The 19,149-nt window shown below is 37.9% G+C and overlaps 1 protein-coding gene across 2 annotated transcripts; it reads left to right on the top strand.

Moving 5' to 3' along the window:
• Positions 1-10,018: 10,018 nt before the first annotated feature.
• On the top strand, positions 10,019-13,503 carry LOC111543983 (small proline-rich protein 2B). 2 transcript variants are annotated; one of them, XM_023214386.1, is made up of 2 exons: positions 10,019-10,082; positions 12,871-13,503. In XM_023214386.1, exon 2 carries the CDS (start codon positions 12,890-12,892, stop codon positions 13,106-13,108), a length of 219 nt encoding a protein of 72 aa, XP_023070154.1. In that variant the 5' UTR covers positions 10,019-10,082; positions 12,871-12,889; the 3' UTR covers positions 13,109-13,503. The 2 variants fall into 2 exon arrangements, with proteins under 2 accessions (XP_023070154.1, XP_023070153.1); XM_023214385.1 differs by lacking the exon at positions 10,019-10,082 and adding an exon at positions 11,634-12,160.
• The last annotated feature ends 5,646 nt before the right edge of the window (positions 13,504-19,149 follow it).

Genomic DNA, 19,149 nt, shown 5'->3' with positions numbered 1-19,149 from the left:
TCATCTCTGATGTTGTTTAGCAATATTTTGTAGCTCTCCGTGTAGAGATCTTTCACCTCCCTAGTTAGCTGTATTCCTAGGTATTTTTATTATTTTTGCCACTATTGTGAATGGGATTGTTTGTTAATTGGCTCTTGGCCTTGTCTTTTGTTGGTGTATAGGAGTGCTAGTAATTTTTGTGCATTGATTTTGAATTCTGAAACATTGCTGAAGTTTTTTTATCAGCTGAAAGAGCTTTTGTTTTGAGACTATAGGGCTTTTTTCTCAGACATAGAATCATGTCATGTGCAAATACAAATAGTTTGACTTTCTGTCTTTCTATTTTGATGCCCTTTCTCTCTTTATCTTCCCTGATTGCTGTGTCCAGGACTTCCTATACTAGGTTGAATAGGAGTGGTGAAAGAGGGCATAATTGTCTTGTGTTGGTATTCAAGGGCAATGCTTCCAGTTTTTCGCCATTCAGTATGATATTGGCTGTGTGTTTTACGTAGATGGCTCTTATTATTTTGAGGTAAGTTTCTTTTGTACCTAGTTTATAGAGAGTTTTTAATATGAAAGAATTTTGAATTTTATGGATAGCCTTTTCTGCATCTATTGAGATAATCATATGACTTTTGCCTTTGGTTCTGTTTATGTGATGAATTGCATTTATTGATATGTTTATTGTTGAACCAACCTTACATCCCAGGGATAAAGCCAACTTGATGGTAGTGGATAAGCTTTTCGATGTGCTGCTGGATTCAGCTTGCCAGTATTTTGTTGAGAATTTTTCCATTGATGTTTATTGAGGATATTGACCTGATGTTTGTGTGTGTGTGTGTGTCCCTGTCAGGTTTTGGCATCAGGATAATGCTGGCCTCATAGAATGAGCTAGGGAGGAGTTCATCCTCCTCAATATTGTGAAATAGTTTTAGCAGGAATATTTATTTAGCAGAAAACAAGAGCAGATACTAGCTCTCGTTTGTATATCCGGTCACATTCAGCCGTGAATTTGGCTTGTCCTGGGCTTATTTTGATTGGTAGGCTATTTATTACTGTTTCAATTTTGGAGCTCATTACTGGTCTTTTCAGGGATTCAAATTCTTCCTAGCTCAGGCTTGGGAGAGTATATGTGTCCAACAATGTATTTGTTTCTTCTAGATTTTCTAGCTTATGTGCATAGAGGTGTTCATAATATTCTGTTATAGTTATTTGCATTTCTGTGGGGTCAGTGGTAATATCTCCTTTGTCGTTTCTAAATGAACAAGATTTACCAAGATTTTCTCTCTTTTCCTCTTTATATTAGTCTAGTTAGCAGTCTATTTATTTCATTAATTTAAAAAACCCACCTCTTGGATTTGTTGATCTTTTGAATGATTTTTCATGTCTCAGTGTCCTTCAGTTCAAGTCCCTTTAGGTATTTCTTATTTTCTGCTTGCTTTGGGGTTGGTTTTCTCTTGACTCTCTAGTTCTTTTAGTTGTGATGTCATGTTGCTAAATTGAGACCTTTGTAACTTTTTGATGTGAGCATTTTGTGCTATAAATTTCCCCTTAACACAGCTTTAGCTGTGTTCCAGAGATTCTGGTATGTTGTATCTTTATTCTCATTAGTTTCAAAGATCTTCTTGATTACAGCCTAATGAAATATATGGATTTGATACTGTCATCATGATATTAGCTGATTATTTTGCAAACTTATGTATGTGGTTGCTTTATAGAATCACTGTTCTGTATACTTAAGTGTGTTTTTGTAGTGGCTGATAATAGTCTTTCCTTTTTATATTTAGTACTTCCTTCAGGAGCTCTAGTAAGGTATGTCTTGTGGTATCATATTCCTTCAGCATTTGCTTGTCTGAAAAGTATCTTATTTCTCCTTCACTTTTGAAGTTTAGTTTCTAGTTGAAATTCTAGGTTGGAATTTCTTTTCTTGAAGAATGTTGAATACTGGCTCCCAATCTCTTCTGGGTTGCATGATTTCTGCTGTTAGTCTGCTGGGTTTCCCTATGTAGGCAACCTGACCTTTCTTTCTAGCTGCTTTTAACATTTTTTTTCATGTGATCTAGAAAAATCTGATGATTATGTATCTCGGGGATGATGTTCTTCTGTAGTATCTTACTAGGGTTCTTTGCATTTTCTGAATTTTATGTCTGTCTGTCTAGCTAGGTTGGGGAAGTTCTCATGGATGATATCCTGAAATATGTTTTCAAGCTGGTTACACTCTCCCTATCTCTTTCAGGGACATCAATGATTCACATATTTTGTTTCTTTAGAAAATACCATTTTTTGAGGTTTTGTTCATTTCTTTTAACTGTTTTTTCTCTATTCTTGTCTGACTGTCTTATTTCAAAAAGTTAGTCTTCGAACTCTGGAATTCTTTTCTCTGCTTGTTCTACTCTATTACTAATACTTGTGATTGCATTAGAATATAACTGACCTGATAGAGCTGAGAAACACACGACAAAATGTATAGTTTCTAGTGTGTTTCTCAGCTCTATCAGGTCAGTTATGTTCTTTTGTATACTGGCTATTTTGTCTGTCAGCTCCTGCATCGTTATATGGTGATTTTTAGCCTTCTTGGATTGGGTTTCAGAATATTCCTGCATTTTATTGATCGTCCTTCTTATCCATATTTTGAATTCCATTTCTAGCATTTTGGCCATCTCAGCCCAGTTCGGAACCATGGCTGGAGAGGTCATGTGGTCATTTGGAGGAAAGAAGGCACTCTGGTATTTTGAGTTTTCAGAATTCTTGTATTGCTTCTTTCTTATCTTTGTGTCTTATATTCCTTCAGTCTTTGAAGTTGGTGATGTTTAGATGGATTTTATTTTTTTAAATCTCATTTGATAACCTTGAGGTTTTGATTATGGTGTAAGGTCAATTCAGATGACTGGCTTCATTTGTGAAAGATTTTAGGGTCCCAGCACTCAGCTCCCAACTCCTGGACTGCATGCTGTAATTCTGGGGGAACTGTATCAGGCTTGACTTTGTTCTTTGGCTCCCCCAGGTTAGAAATCCACTGTGGTTTGGAGGCTGAGGTGCTCCCTGGTCACTACACTGTGATGAGTGGTGTCAGCTAAAGTGTTTTGTAGTGTGGGGGCAGGGGGATCCATTCCTGTTTGTATGTGCCAGGAGAAGTGGCAGCATGGCAGGGTGCATACTTTTAGGCTGGGGCAGGGTTCTTGCAGGTGCTAGGGTACTTGCCTCTGTGGGGACATTCACCACAGTGGTGGAAGCAATGTTTCTTGGCAGGATACAGGGTCCCTGCTGGCGACTGTGTGTGTGTGGTCACACTTGTAGTGTTCTTGGGGTGTGGGTGGGGTGTGGTGGGTGCAGGTCTGTGTGCTTTCTCTCTGTGCTGTGGGCAGGGGTGGTTGTTTGGGGTGCAGGAGTTTTCACTGTTTACAGTGCCTAGTTTCACTCCTATGGCAGTGTTGGCACAAGGGTATACACTGGCATGGGCAGTGCACTGACAGGGGTGAGGCTTCCTGGCTCTGTGCTTGCCATGGCTCTGTTACTGCAATGGTCATCGCCAGGGAGAATGAGCTGACTGTACTCTCACTGCAGCAGTGGCAGGGTAGCATGCACACACTCATATGCACTGGTAGGGAGAGGAAAACAAAACCCATTCATGCACACACATGCCAGTAAAGTGACATGGAGTGTTGCTCTGGAGCCAGGGGAAGCTGCAGGGTGTGGAGTGAGCAGATGGGCTGGTAGGTGACTGTGGGTGGCTGCCCGGCTGGAGTTCTCCGCTTGTCAGCTGTGATCTGTCAGCACAGAGGCTACAATGTGGGTCCCAAGGTCACATGAGTTTGCCCTGCAAGCAGGTACAGCCAGGCTGGCATGACAGGAGAGACCAGCTGACCACGGAGTGCTCACGTCAGACTTGCCCCATCTGAAGCGCAAGATTGACCCGCACAGTTCAGGTCCAACAGCTCCCCAAGGACTAAAGTCTCCTATGCGAGCAAGTTTAGCCTAGTGAGATGGCCATCCCTGGCCCTGCTCCACTACAGACACTCCCCAACCAAACACTTTGGGCTCCACATCAGCTGGCACGCTGCCCCTGTCACTTCTCTAAGCAGCTCTCCCTGCCAACTGAAGTGTCCCTGGTGGTTGAGGGGGTCTCCTGCAAGGATTCCAGAGGCCCATGGCAGGAGTAGGTTGCTCCCTGTGGGTTCAACTCAGCTGTTCCCCTGGAGTCACTGGAGGCCAGAAACCAGTCCTGGTGTGTAGTGTCCCTGTGCAGGGCTCCCAACTTTCTCTCTTTTCAGCCTAGCTTCAAGATCTTCTCTTCGTTCACTCTCAGTGCCTTCTCTCTGAATATCTGTTAGAAGTGCACCTGTCATCTCAGTCCCTTAATGGCAGCTGTTCCACCTGACTGCATCCAGTTGGCCATCTTGCCCAGGGCCACAGGAATTATCTGGTATGCTAAATGTTTTTGAGGCTTTTTTTGCATCCATATTCATGAGGAATATTGGTCTGTAGTTTTCTTGTCGTGTCTTTGTCTGGCTTTTGTATCAGGATAATGGCGGACCTCATGGAAAAAGACGGGAAGTAGTCCCTATTTTCAGTTTTCTTTTTTGAAAGGGTTTGAGAAGGATTGGTATATACTTCTCTGGTCAATCTTTCTGGGTCAACACTTTTCTTTCTTGTGAAAGTTTAGATTAGTGATTCAAATTCTTTACTTACTATACATCTTTTCAAATTTTCTATTTCTTCATGATTTGATTTGGTGGATAGTGTATATCTAAGAGTTTGTTCATTTCAACTGGTTATCTGATAAGCTGACAGAATTGTTCATAGTTTCGGCTTAAATTTTTTTTTTCTGTAAAATCAGTAGTAACCTCCTCACTTTCTTTTAGATTTTAGCTATTTGAACGTTGTATTGTATTTTTTCCCTGTAGTTAGTCTGTCTAAAGATTTTTCAATTTTATTGACCTTTACAAAGAAAAAAACTTATTTTTATTGATTTTTCTCTATGGTTTGCTTGTACTTTATTAGTATCTCTACTCTAGGCTCGTATTTACTTTTCTGGGGTTTAGTGTGCTTGAGTTTTTGTAGTTTCCTAAGCTGTAACATGAAGTTATTGATCTGAGATATTTTTCTGTCATTAAAAATGTATGTGGTTATGGCTATAAATTTCCCTGTTAGCACTGCTTTTGCCGCAAACTATAAGTTTTAGTTTGATGTGTTTTGTTGTCAGTAGTCTCAAGTGATTTCTAATTTTCTTTGTGATTTCTTTTTTGACCTGTTGGCCGTTTAAGAGTTTGTTGTTTAATTTCCACAAATTTGTGAAATTTCCAGTTTTAATTGGGTTATAGGTTTTTAATTTTATTCTATTGTGACTGGAAAAGTACTTTGCATGATTTTAGCCTTTTGAAATACATTAACTTGTTTTCTAGCCTATTATGTGGTCTATCCTGGAGAGTGTTCTTCCATTTTCTCTTGAGAAAACTGTTAAGGGGTATCCTGTTCTTTTTGGTTGGAGTGTTCTATATTTGTCTGTTTGTTCCAATTGGTTTATATATTTAAGTCCTCTATTGTTTTTAACTTCTATCATTCTATCCATTTTTGAGAGGGAAGTATTCGAGTTTTCAACATTTGTTTTAGACCTATCTATTTCTTCTTTTAATTTCTCTCACTGTATCTTCGTATATTTTGGAGTTCTGATGTTCAGTAAATGTATGTTTATAACTTGTATAATTTCTTGGCGAATAAATCTCTTTATCAATATATATGTCCTTTGTAGTATTGTATAACAGTTCTCAAGTTAAAGTTAATGATGTCTAATGTTAGTGTAGCCACGTCTGGTCTCTTTTGGCAATTTACATGAAATATCTTTTTCTTTCCTATTACTTTCACCTCCTTTGTGTCTTCAGCTGTAAAGTCAGTCTCTTTTAAACAGCAAATAGTTGAATCACTTTTTTTTTCTTTTTGATTCAGTTCCCCAGTTTGTGTTGTTGGGGAAAGTTTAATTCATTCACATTTAAAGTAATTACTGATAAGGGAGGTCTTCCTTCTGCATTCACTCTTTTCTATATATTGTTTGTCTTTCAACACTTTCTCATTTACGTTTACTTGATTTTTTTGTACTAAAACTATTTTATTGCCTTTTTACTTTTGTGTATACTTGAAAATATTTATTTTGTGATTTTGATTGGGATTATGTCTAATATTCTAAAGTTATAGTAATTTAATTTGAAGTAACTCTATGTAACTGCAGTAGCATTGAAAAGTTGACTCACACCCAGCTGGCCAACATGCCGAAACCCTGTCTCTACTAAAAATACAAAAATTAGCTGAGTGTGGTGGCACGTGTCCACCTGTAATTTCCGAAGCACGAGAATCGCTTGAAACCAGGAAGCAGGGATTGCAGTGAGCCAAGATCTTGCCACTGCATTTCAGCCGAGTGAGGCTCTGTCTCAAAAATAAAAATAAAAATAAAAACAAGAAAAGTTCACTCATACAATCTTATCCTCTTTTTATGTTGAGTTCACAAATTACATCTTTATACATTGTGTGTTCACTAACACAGATTTGTAATTATTTTGTACACATTTGCATTTTAAATCTTGTAGAAAACAGAAGTGGAGTTACAAGCTAAAATTACAATAATGCTGTCTTTTATGTACCTGTATACACTTACCAGAGATTTTTGTGTTCTCATAGTTTCAAATTTCTCTCCAGCACTTTTTTCAACCTCAGAGGCCCTCTATCATTTCTCATACAGAAAATCTAGGGGTAATGAACTGCCTTAAGTTTTGATTTCCAAGAACATTATAATTTTGCCATCATTTTTAAGGACAATTTTGCCAGCTGTAGAATTCTAGGTTGAAAGAATTCTAGATTTTCTTTACTTTCAATATATCATCCCACTGCCTCCTGATCCTAAAGATTTTTGGTAAGAATTTGGTCAACTATTTATTAATAATCCCTTAGACATGATGATTCACTTCCCTCTTGCTGCTTTCAATATTCTCTCTTTTGATAGTTTAATTATAATGTGTCTCAGTATGGGTGTCATTGAATTAATTTAACTGGGAGTTTTTTGTTCTTTTCGGATGTGTAATTTTGCATTTTTCAGAATTTGTATAAATGGAACCAGACAGTATGTAGCCTTTGAGACTATTTCTTATGTATCAGCTTCATTTAAAATTCAGCCATGTCTGTGAGTTTTGATAGGTCATTCCATGTTATCACTGCATAGTATTCCATTGCTTGGGTATGATGCACCCCACTTTATCAATTGAATTATTGAAGGGCATCTCGGTAGATCACAGATCTTGGAGATTATGAATAAAGCTGTTATAATTATTTGAATGTAGGTTTTTTTTGTCAACATATTTTGAAATCTGTTATTTCAATTTTTGAATGTGCTTTTGTTGACTCATATAATAAAATTATGTTTATCTCTTTAAGATTGTGAATTAGTTTTGACTTTTCTCATAATGTTTATGTTTTATTTAGCCTTTTTCCCACTTACAGCAGAATTCAGGTCTCTTGTCTTAGTTCAAACAGTTTTTTCTCTCCAAATGTTTTCACAATTTTGTCTATGTTTCTTTGTTTTCCTTTTTAACTTTCTTGGAGGGAAACCATGGCCTATGCAAGTTCACTATCTTGAAAAGATTCTTACAAAAAGAAGTGTCTGATTCATTCCATTACTTACCACATATTCTTCTCATTCTCATTTTAACACTAACCATATAGGATTACTTTATATTACTAATAGCTCTTAAAATTATGCTCTTAAATATACTGATCTAACATATAGAGACAATAAAAGTAGAATATACAGGGTCTATTCACTTTGGGAAGATTAATGCTAAAGAGCTATTCCGTTTCTTATAAGGATTTAGCTTAAAATTTAGGTAATTTGCCACCAGAAGGAAAGTGATATTTAAAGGAGTGATTTCTTTATTATCCTAAACAACTAACTACAGTAATAGCAAACTAAATTGGAGGTAACATTGTATATTTTTTCCACACAGAATGCTAAATCTCTGTAAATGCTATTTGTTTTTACACTTGAACAAATCCATACATTGCTATTTATTGTATTTAGATTTATTTTCTTATATTAACTGAATTCAGAGGAAAGTCTTAGAGAGTCCAAATATCGAGGAACAATTAAAGTACCTGGTTTCTATCCGATGCTCAAAATCTCTGCTTATGTTAACTCTCATTTTCATCACATAGAGTAAGTGTCAAAATCATCCCATCTTATTGTTTCTGCACACTTCATTTAAATCATATATTTACATTTGCTTTGTCCTGAAAACTTCTGGCACACACTTCAATAAGGTAATATAAAAGATTTTAAAGGTGAAGCAAATAACTTTCTCAACCATAAACAACTTGAACTTGATATCTTGCCTCTATCTTTTTCATTAACAATATGTTACTTTAGCATTTTGAGTCCTATCTGTAGCCTGTGCTAAATACTTTAAGTGCAGTCTCTGCTTTAGTTGTTTTCTCATGACAATTAGTGGTAGGTATTATTATTATCGCTATCTTCTATTATCATTACTACCTGTTCTACTAATCACCCATTTCTTCCAATTTCATCATATTATGGCCAATTTATGCTTTCCATCCGTCTGGCTCTTGGATAGCAGTCAAACTCATTCCTGATTTTTTTACCCTAGTATGATCTCCTAATTTTGGTAAACTGTTTCATAGATACATATGGCTATGGAGTGTCTATTGCTTCTGTGTGTATATGTCAATGCTATGAGGAAGGGAGTTATTATTGGGGTTTTCTTCAAGAAAGATTTTAGTAGTGATGTGGTCAAATGTAGAGCTATAACAATAAAACAACTGCTACTTACATCCAGTCCCACCTTGAGTGTCTGGCCAAAAATGCTGAAAAGAAGGAAGACCGTTTTCTCACTAATTGGACAATGGACAGGCTTGTCTCTGTCAGCTTTTCAAAGTAGAATTTTAAGATTCCTTACTCAATAATAGGTAACATTGGGAGAATATTTTGAAAAGTAAAACCAGAAAATAAACATCATTTATAATTATACCAGCCAAATATAATCACATTTAATACATTGTTTTACATATTTCCTAACTTTTAATAAATACATGTTAATGAAAATGTTATCATCCTTTACATAAGTTTTAGTAAAATTTGAATGTTTTAAATAATATTAAGTAATCTTTCAAAACATCCTTCTTAATTATCTTCAGAATTCAACCGTATATTTATCTGATACATCAAATTATGGAAAGAAAATGGAGACGAAACCTTCCATTCAGAAATAAAAGCAGAAGGCAGATATGCATGAGGGCTTACAGTTACCATTTCTCTGAGCATAAGAAGAATATTTTGCCATGATTCTTGTTTCTTTATTTGTTTACATATTTAATTTTAAATCTTCATTTGCTAGCACTATTTGGTTTAGTGGAATGTATCACAGTAAAATGTGAGATAAAATGTTGAATCAAGTATTAGACCAAATAAATTTTTTGTTCTTTCCCGTCATTTTTAAGTACTAATAATTCATACTTACCGATCCCCTAGAAAATTATGGAGTGGAAGTAATAGGAATGAACCTAAGGCTATTAGACTCTTTTTTTTTTTTTTTTGAGATGAAGTCTTGCTCTGTCGCCCAGGCTGGAGTGGGGTGGCGCCATCTCGGCTCACTGCAAGCTCCGCCCTCCCAGTTCACGCCATTCTCCTGCCTCAGCCTCCCGAGCAGCTGGGACTACAGGCGCCCGCCACCTCGCCCGGCTAATTTTTTTTTTTTTTTTTGGTAGTTTTATTAGAGACGGGGTTTCACCGTGTTAGCCAGGATGGTCTCAATCTGCTGACCTCGTGATCCGCCCGTCTTGGCCTCCCAAAGTGCTGGGATTACAGGCGTGAGCCACTGTGCCCGGCCAGGCTATTAGACTCTTAAAGAACATAAAGCTAAGCCCTTTAGACATGAAGATAGATGATAAAGACTCATGAGGTGTGTGTGTCGTGTGTGTGTGTGTGTGTGAAGTGTGCCTCGCTCCATGTCTCAGGGCCTGGATGTCCTAACGTGGGGAAACTGTGACTGGTAGCTGTCCTTCTTCATGTTACGGCCATTCCTCATGTAGCTGGTCTGTGAGGAACTGTGAGTTTCCAGTTCTCCACCTCAACTTGTAAAGTGAGCCTGTCTGAGATGCTGGGGGCACAGGGCTGCTGCCACTCTGGTGCCTGCACTGCTGCGATAAGCAGCCTGTTTGAGTGGGGTGTCCTCAGAAGGGGAGTCTCAGGGTGTGACCCAAACTGTGTTATCTCACACAGTGATCTCATTTGGCAGCGAATTCTTCAATTTTGCATGGCAGAAATCAGACATTTCTCTATGGATTTATGTTTTAGATGTGATGTGAGGCTCTTGGGGAGTAGTAGGTGATTTATTGAGTAAACGACCTTTACTTTGCCCAGTGAAGTGCTTGGCATGTGTAATAGTCTATAGGAAGCATTTAGTGAGAACACCATTTGTAAACACCTGGCCTCAGGGTGCTGACATGATGGCTCTATTTCTGTAGTGTCCTGGGCAGTGGTGATCTTGGCCAAAAGCTCTTCCTTACTGACAGGAGCAACAGCTGTTCTGGATACCTAACCTACTTAACTGAGGGATGTTATGCTGGCTTGATTCAACACTCTTGCCCTTCCTGGAGCACAGCTGGTGACTGCTCCAATGATTTTGAGTCTTTCCTCTTCCTCATTCTCCTTTCTTCTTATTCACTTCTAAAACCACGTTATTGGAGAACTTCCTGATTAATGGTCCAGATAACGAAGCTGTAGCAACATTACTTTAAATGTTTAATACGCAATACTTAGAAAGGCTCACTGATTGCAGGAAGAGTTTTAAAAAGTTGTGAAAGAACAATCACTAAATGCATTGACAACATATGTGTTAAGTGAACAATATGTACCAAAATGGACAGATGAGAGGTGTACATTGGGGTATGAGTTTGCGGGACTAGAAGGTTTATGGAAAAGAAAATCTAGGAGTTTGCGGGACTAGAAGGTTTATGGAAGAGAAAAAGGAAGAACATGCAAACAAATTAAAAAAACACTGAGAAGCATCTAAAGCCTGTTTGGAAATAGAGAGGAAGAATACATATTGGATTACCCTTTGTTTGTATTTTCCCTCAGAGTTAGACTTTAAGTGCTCTGACCTTCCTCACTCTGCAAACCTACTTCTAATTCTTTACATACGATAATGTCTATGCAGCTTGTTCTCTATAGGATGTTCACAGGGAACCATGTAGGCATGGTTCCATACATAGATTTTGAGTGAATACTTGTAACTTTGGTTTCCTTCTCTCCATTACCTTTTATAAATAAAAAGGCTGTAGTACACATCCTTGACGGCAGCAAGTAGCAAACGTGCTGGGGAGACTAGATCTTGCTCTCGAATCTGTCCTGGGATGCAAGTGCCTTTACGAATGTGGTGTAGAAGCTACAAATGTGGTATAGAAGACAGCTTCAAAGAGGAAAGGAATATAGGTAAAAATCTGGGGTTTTATGCGAGAAATAGGTGGCAAAGAAAATTTCAGTCTTGAACAGGATCAGCAGATAGCACAATGTGGTCAGCCTGCAAACCCAGAGATAAGTATTATTCTCCTCTGTTTATAATCCCAGGGAGGAGGGGTGACATGCCTGCCGTCATGGAACTTAGCAAAGAAAAAGCTTAACTCAGGCCTTCGTTAGGTCTCTCCTTCCTTCTAGCACATTGGCCAGTTGTATGAGGAAAGTAGAGGTGGAGTTGGGTTCATGTACAACAATATGGAATTCAGCTAGAGTGGATGAGGACAGAAAGTTTTATGACTCAGCGGGGGTAAGATAGGAAAGGATCATTGTTCCCAATTAAGAAAGAGAGCCCTGGACAACCAGTTAGAGAATCCCCCGATTATCTCTCTGACGTAAGTCACTGAAACTGAGATCTAAGGCAGGTCCTCTGTGAGTCATAAGCACTTAACCCAGTGGGGAGATTCCAGAACAGGATATTTCCTAGTTTGAGAATCCCTCTCATGCCAGATATGGATACATTTGCATTTTACTTTGAACGTTGCTGGACGAGCCCACTTTTAGGCAGTTCCACTTCCCACTGGGTGGGGCAGCAAGTCCTGTAAAGAGGTTCCCTGCTGCACGACTCTTAAACTCCTGGTATTCCAGCACCGACCTGCTTTGGAGAACCTGGTGAGTGTGAGTCCTTAAGTTCCTCAGTTCTTTGTGCCCTGAAACGTTGAATTTAATCTGAAAACAGCAAGTTTCGTTGATACAATTCTGTGACCATGGGTTTGATGTTACTTAGTAGATGGAAATTTAGAATTAGAGTACGGTGCTATGCTATTTTAGCTTGTTTCTCGTATACAGTTACGTGTCCATATGGACAGAGAATTTAATAGGAAAGCTTTGAATTGAAGAAGAAAAAAGAACAAAATATTTTTCCCCATGCTTTCCTGGTGTCTTTTTCAAAGGTTTCTGTCTTAACAGGTGCCAAGAGTTTACAATCCTTCCCAAACAGCGCTTTGTTCTGTGCTCAAATCAACCCACTGGGACTTTACTACAGATACTGATAATAGAAATGGCTTGTGAGATTGCTTACGGTATCTGAACTTGTCACTGCCTTTCCTAAAGATGTTATTTTCACAGAGATGACATGCTTGGTTCATTACTACGGAGATATTTTCTTTCGAAAAATTGTATGAGAAAACACCAGATTTCCCAGGGCCAAGGAAGCAATTTGCTAAAGTGGAAGGGAGAAATGAGGGAGTCTTGAAAAGGCAGTTAAGAGTTTAAATAATTTCTTGGAGAGGGAGCAATAATATTTCATGGTATTACATAAGCATTGGCTTCTCTCTCTGGAGGAGTCCCTTCTGTGAACACTGTCGTATCATTTCTTTCAGATTCTGAGACTCCAGCAGGATGTCTTATCAACAGCAGCAGTGCAAGCAGCCCTGCCAGCCACCTCCTGTGTGCCCCACGCCAAAGTGTCCAGAGCCATGTCCACCCCCGAAGTGCCCTGAGCCCTGCCCACCACCAAAGTGTCCACAGCTCTGCCCACCTCAGCAGTGCCAGCAGAAATATCCTCCTGTGACACCTTCCCCACCCTGCCAGCCAAAGTATCCACCCAAGAGCAAGTAACAGCTTCAGGATTCATCAGGATCATGAAAGGATAAGGATATTTGGCTCACCTCGTTCCACAGCTCCACCTGCATCTTCTCACCAAAGCCTTCCATGGATGCACAGGGAGCTTCTTTCTCCTTAACCTGTGACCTGCCCATGATGATCTGTGACAGCGAAAGGTTTCCTTTCTGGGTTGCCCATACTGCCACTGTCCAGGTGGAGCTGAGAAAAGGAAGTCCTGGGCTGTGCCAGCTGCCGGAGCTTCAGAAGAAAGAGCAATAGCTCTCACCCTGGGAACCATCAGAGAATTCTGTTGATGTTTTCTGTGTCTGTCTGTCCCCTGGGCATGAGCTTCTACCACCTGTGCAGTTGTCACTTTCCTTTCACTCCCTGAATAAAGTATCTATGCATAATATTTGTGAATGAATATTTTGTTCCCTTCAAATCTGCTTTATTAGTAATATTATATGATCATTTGGATTTAGTTCTACCTTTCTCTTATCCCCAGGACCAGGATTTCACAATTATTGTTATCTGAATTTTGGGTCATATCAATGATTATTTTTCTATAATTCTAAACCCCTTTTATTTTCCTTAATTAGTGTTTGATTGATTTGAAGAACAAATCAATCAGAATTTTAATCTCTTCATTCCAAAATGTGGAAAATAATATTTATATCACAAACTTATCTTGGACATAAAATGGAATTAATGTCAGGAATTCTGTTGACATAATTCCTGACATATCATTACTACTCATTTGATAGTAGTCTATTAGCAGCAATACATCATCATGAAAACAGAACTACCATTTGACCCAGCAATTTCACTGTTGGGTATATACCCGAAGGAATATAAATTGTTCTACCATAAAGACACATGCAAGTGTATATTTATCGCAGCCATATTCACTATAGCAAAGACATAGAATCAACCTAAATGCCCATCGGTAATAGAGTGGACTTAAAAAAGTGATAACTATATGCCATTAATTCTACACAGCTATAAAAAAAATCAGATCATGTCTGTTGTAGCAATGTGGATCGAACTGGAGGCCATTATGCTAAGCCAATGAAATCAGAAACAGAAAACCTAATACCATGTGTACAGCCATTACGGAAAACAGTATGAAAGCTCCTCAAAAGTTAGAAATAGAAATAATATATGATCTTGCAAACCCATTACAAGGTGTATACCCAAAAGAGATGAAATTAGTATGTCAGAAAGATATTTGCATTCCCCTGTTTATCACAGCACTTTGCACAATAGCCAAGATATGGAATCCACCTAAGTGTCCAGTAACAGATAAATGGATTAGGAAAATATGGTTTATATACACAGTAGAACACTATTCAGCAATGAAAAGAATATAATATTATTTGTGACAACATGGATGAACCTACAGGACATTATGTTAAATGAAATAAGTAAGACACAGAAAGACAAATATTGTATGTTCTCTTTCATATGTTGGAGCTAATAAAGTTACTCTCATGAAGGTAGAGGGTAGAACAGTGGTTACCAGGGATTAGGGAGTATGAGGGGAGGGAGGGAAGGATGCAGAGAGGTTAGTTAATGGGTACAAAGTTATAATTAAATGGGTATAAAGTTACAAATAAATATAATAATGAATTATAATTTTTATTTATAATTAAACTATAAAATTAATTGTATTATTACAATAACAAAATACAAATAATACAATTTAATTATTAAATAATAATTAAATGGGTACAAAGTTACAATTAAATTAAAAAGTTACAATCGAATACATATAATTACATATACACCATGGAATGCTACACAGCCATGAAAAAGGAAGAAATCATGTCCTTTGCAGCAACATGAATGAATCTGAAGGCCATTATCCTGAATAAATTAATATGAGAACAGAAAACCAAATACCAAATGTTCTCACTTATGAATGGAAGCTAAACATTGGGTACTCATGAACATAAAGATGGCAATTAAAAGGAATGAAATACTGATACATGCTACAACAAAAATCAGTATTTAAAATATTATGCTAAGTTAAAGAAGCCAGACTCAAAGGACCAAATATTGTATAATATTATTTATATGAAATGTCCAGAATAGGCAAATTTATAGAACCGGAAAGTAGGCTTGTGATTTCTTGGGGTCCAGGGGCAGGGGAATGAGGATTGACAACTCATTGGTATGGAGTTGTCTGGAGGAGTGATTTAAGGATTCTGAAATTAGATACTGGTGATAATTGTGTAACTGTGAACCTACTAAGTACTATTGAATGTACACTTCAAAAGGGTGAATTTTATGGTATGTAAATTCTGTGTCAATAAAGGTATTTTAAAAACAAAGAAAATGGGCTCTTTTTTAAACATAAGTGCAAGAGTATACAGGGAAACCAAAAATCTGCAAAGTTGGGAAACTCGATCACTTCTAAATAGAAAGATAAAATCGAGAATAATTTTGAGAGACAGAAGTTCATTAAAACTCAGGTTTGGAGTTAAGATTAAATTAAGTTTTAATGTCATCACATCTAAGTTTATTTTTCCAAATAGTGTCAAAGAAGCCACAGTTGAGGAAGAAAGACATGGAAAAAGGAAGGAATAAATAAGCACAAGAATTTCATCTGTGAAAGAAATGTGGGTATAGTTACTAGCATATAGAACCAGCTAGAAGAAAATAGATTAGAAATCTACTAAATTTTTGAGGAATCATATTCCCAAGGTAAGCACAAGCTAGATCTTAAAACAAAACAAAAGGAAATGAAGCAAAACAGCTTTCTAAGAGCCTTAAACCACACTTTGTTGGAAAGTGAGCTGCATTCTTCCCATCCATGGACATGGAATTTTTTCCATTTGTTTGTGTTATCTATGATTTCTTTCAGCAGTGCTTTATTCTCCCTGTAGGGATGTTGTACATTCTCCCTTTCACCTCCTTGATTATATGTATTCCTAGTTATTTTTTTTTCCATGGCTATTGTAAATGGGATTCCATTTTCGACTTGACTCTCAGATTGAACATTATTGATGTATACAAATGCTACTGATTTTGTACATTGTTAAATGGCTATACTGCCCAAAGCAATCTACAGATTCAACACTATTCCTTTCAAACTATGAATGCTGTTTTTTGCAGAATTAGAAAAACCCATTCTAAAATTCATATAAAACCAAAAGAGAGCTCAAATAGCTAAAGCAATCCTAAACAAAAAGAATAAAGCTGGAGGCATCACATTACCTGCCTTTAAGCTATACTATAATGCTACAATAACCAAAACAGCATGGTACTGATACAAAAACAGACACATAGACCAATGGAACTGAATAGAGAACCCAGAAATAAAGCTGTACACCTACAACCATCTAATTGTAGATAATGTCAACAAAAATGAGCAACAGGGAAAGAACTCTTTATTAAATAAATGGTGCTGGGATAGCTGGCTAGCCAAGTGCAGAAGAATGAAACTGGACCTCTATCTTTCACCATCTGCAAAAGTTAACTCAAGATGGATTAAAGATTTAAATGTAAAGCCTCAAATATAAGAATCCTAGAAAAAAACATAGGAAACACCATTCTGGACACTGGTCTTGGGAAAGAGTTTATGACCAAGTTCTTAACAAGAATTGCAACAAAACTAAAAGTTGACAAGTGGGGCTTAGTTAAACTAAAGAGCCTCTTCACAGCAAGAGAAACTTTCAACAGAGCAAACAGACAACCTACTTAACGGGAGAAGATATCTGTAAATTATCTGACAAAGGTCTAATATCCTGAATCTAAAAGAAATTTAAACAACATAACAAGCAAAAACCAAATAATCACATTAAAAGGTGGGCAAAAGATAGGAACAGACACTTTTCAAAAGAAGACATAGAAGTGGCCAAAAAACATGAAAAAATGCTCAACCTCACTAATTACCACAGAAATGTAAATCAAAACCACCATAAGATCTCACACCAGTTAGAATGGCTACTATTTAAAAAGTCAAAAACCAACAGATGCTGCCAAGGCTGTGGAGAAAAGAGAATGTTTATACACAGTTGATGGGAATATAAATTAGTTCAGTCACTGTGGAAAGCAATTTGGAGATTTCTAAAAGAACTTAAAAGGGAGCTACCATTTCACCCAGCAATTCCATTACTGAGTATATATACAAAAAAAAATAGATGATTTTACCAAAAAGACACATCCGCTTGTATGTTCATTGCTGCATTATTCACAATAGTAAAGTAATGGAATCAACCTAGGTGCCCATCAACAATGGACTGGATAAAGAAAATGTGGCACATATACACCATGGAATGCTACACAGCCGGAAAAAAGAATTAAATCATGTTCTTTGGAGTAACATGGATGGAGCTGGAGGCCACTGTCCTAAGCAAATTAATGTGAGAACAGAAAACTACATACCACATGTTTTCACTTACAAATGGGTGCTGAACATTGGGTGCTCATGGACATAAAGATGGCAACAATAGACACGGGTGAGTAATAGAGGGGGAAGAGACAGAGGTGGGTACGGGTTGAAAAACTACCTATTGGTTACTATGCTCACTATCTGAGTAATGGACTCATTCATATTCTAAGCCTCAGCATCACACAACACACCCATGTAACAAACCTACAAGTGTATACCCCTGTATTAGTCTGTTCTTGCATTGCTGTAAAGAACTACCTGAAACTGGGTAATTTATAAAGAAAATAGGTTTCAATGACTCACAGTTCCAGAGGCTGTACCGGAAGCATGGCTTGGAAGGCCTCAGGAAACTTACACTTACGGCAGAAGGCAAAAAGGAAGCAGGCACATCTTCACATGGCAGAGCCGGAGAGAGAGCGAAGGTGGAAGTGCTACACGCTTTTAAACAACCAGATCTTGTGGGAACTCACTCACTATCATGAGAACAGCAAGGGGGAAGTCTGCCCCCAAGATCCAATCTCCTCCCACCAGGCCCCTCCTCCAGCACTGAGGATTACAATTCCATGTGAGATTTGGATGGGGACACAGAACCAATCCATATCAACTCCTGAATCTAAAAACAAGTTGAAATTATAGGAAAGAAAAAAATAATAAAAAATTTAAGAAAGAAAAGTGAGCTGCAAAGCTTACCTAATCAAGAAGGGCACAATCCACAATCCACACCTCAGGTTTGATTACAGAGAACAGTATTAAAAAAAGGATAATTCTACAGATGGCAGAACAATGAATAGCAAAATTAAAAGGAGTTCCTTTCAGAGAACAGAACTAACACCTTAAAAGGAACTTCTACCACTTCTGGTATATTGGAGCGGGAAGACTGTGGCTTCACAATGCCTGCCCAGTTGGATTTCAGAGTACTAAGGCCTAGTGGCTGCCGTGTGTCACAATTATCTTCCTTTGAACATGGCAGTTTTGATTTAGCTCTCCTGTACCTGCATTGTCATTGGTTGCTGGGTTACAGGAAGAAATGGCCCATTTGTTTGTTTCATAATTTGCTGAACAAAAGGAGCCATAGGAAGACACGATGGAGAGAATTTCATGTTATGTAGAGATCCTAGATTTTGAGCTGGCGGGGACCATAAGGTTTTTTTTTCCTTAGGGGTTTGTGTTCTGCTTATGAGACAAAAGGAACAGATGGATATTTGAGAACAAGAAGGCTATTCTGTGGCTGAAGCTTGAGAAGCTCACCCAAATCTGTGTCTCCCTCTTATTTCTGAGCATACCAGTAAACTACATTTCTTAACTTTGTGAGATTGACAGGGCTATGTGACCAAGTTCTACACAAGTCGATAAGAACCGAGGGATGCGTGCCGCTTCTTGTTCCAAGTGGGTAAGTGCAGGGGCACCTTTATATTCAGTCTGTTTCCCTGTTCTTGTGCTTGGATTTATAGGGCACAGCACTCAGAGATGGTGAGACATATGAAGGAAGGACTGTCTCTTCATGACTCTGTGTAACAAAGACTTTACTAACCCGTATTGGACTTTCATATGAGTGCAAGGTGACTTTTACCTGATGAAGCCCCAGCAACATAGCGGGTGTTGTTATAGTAGCCAACCTATGCTGACTAGCATGATTACAACACCTTTTTTTCTGCTTGGC

Source organism: Piliocolobus tephrosceles, chromosome 1 (assembly GCF_002776525.5).
Source record: "Piliocolobus tephrosceles isolate RC106 chromosome 1, ASM277652v3, whole genome shotgun sequence".
Classification (NCBI taxonomy): Eukaryota; Metazoa; Chordata; class Mammalia; order Primates; family Cercopithecidae; genus Piliocolobus; species Piliocolobus tephrosceles.
This window is presented reverse-complemented; position numbering and strand designations above follow the sequence as displayed.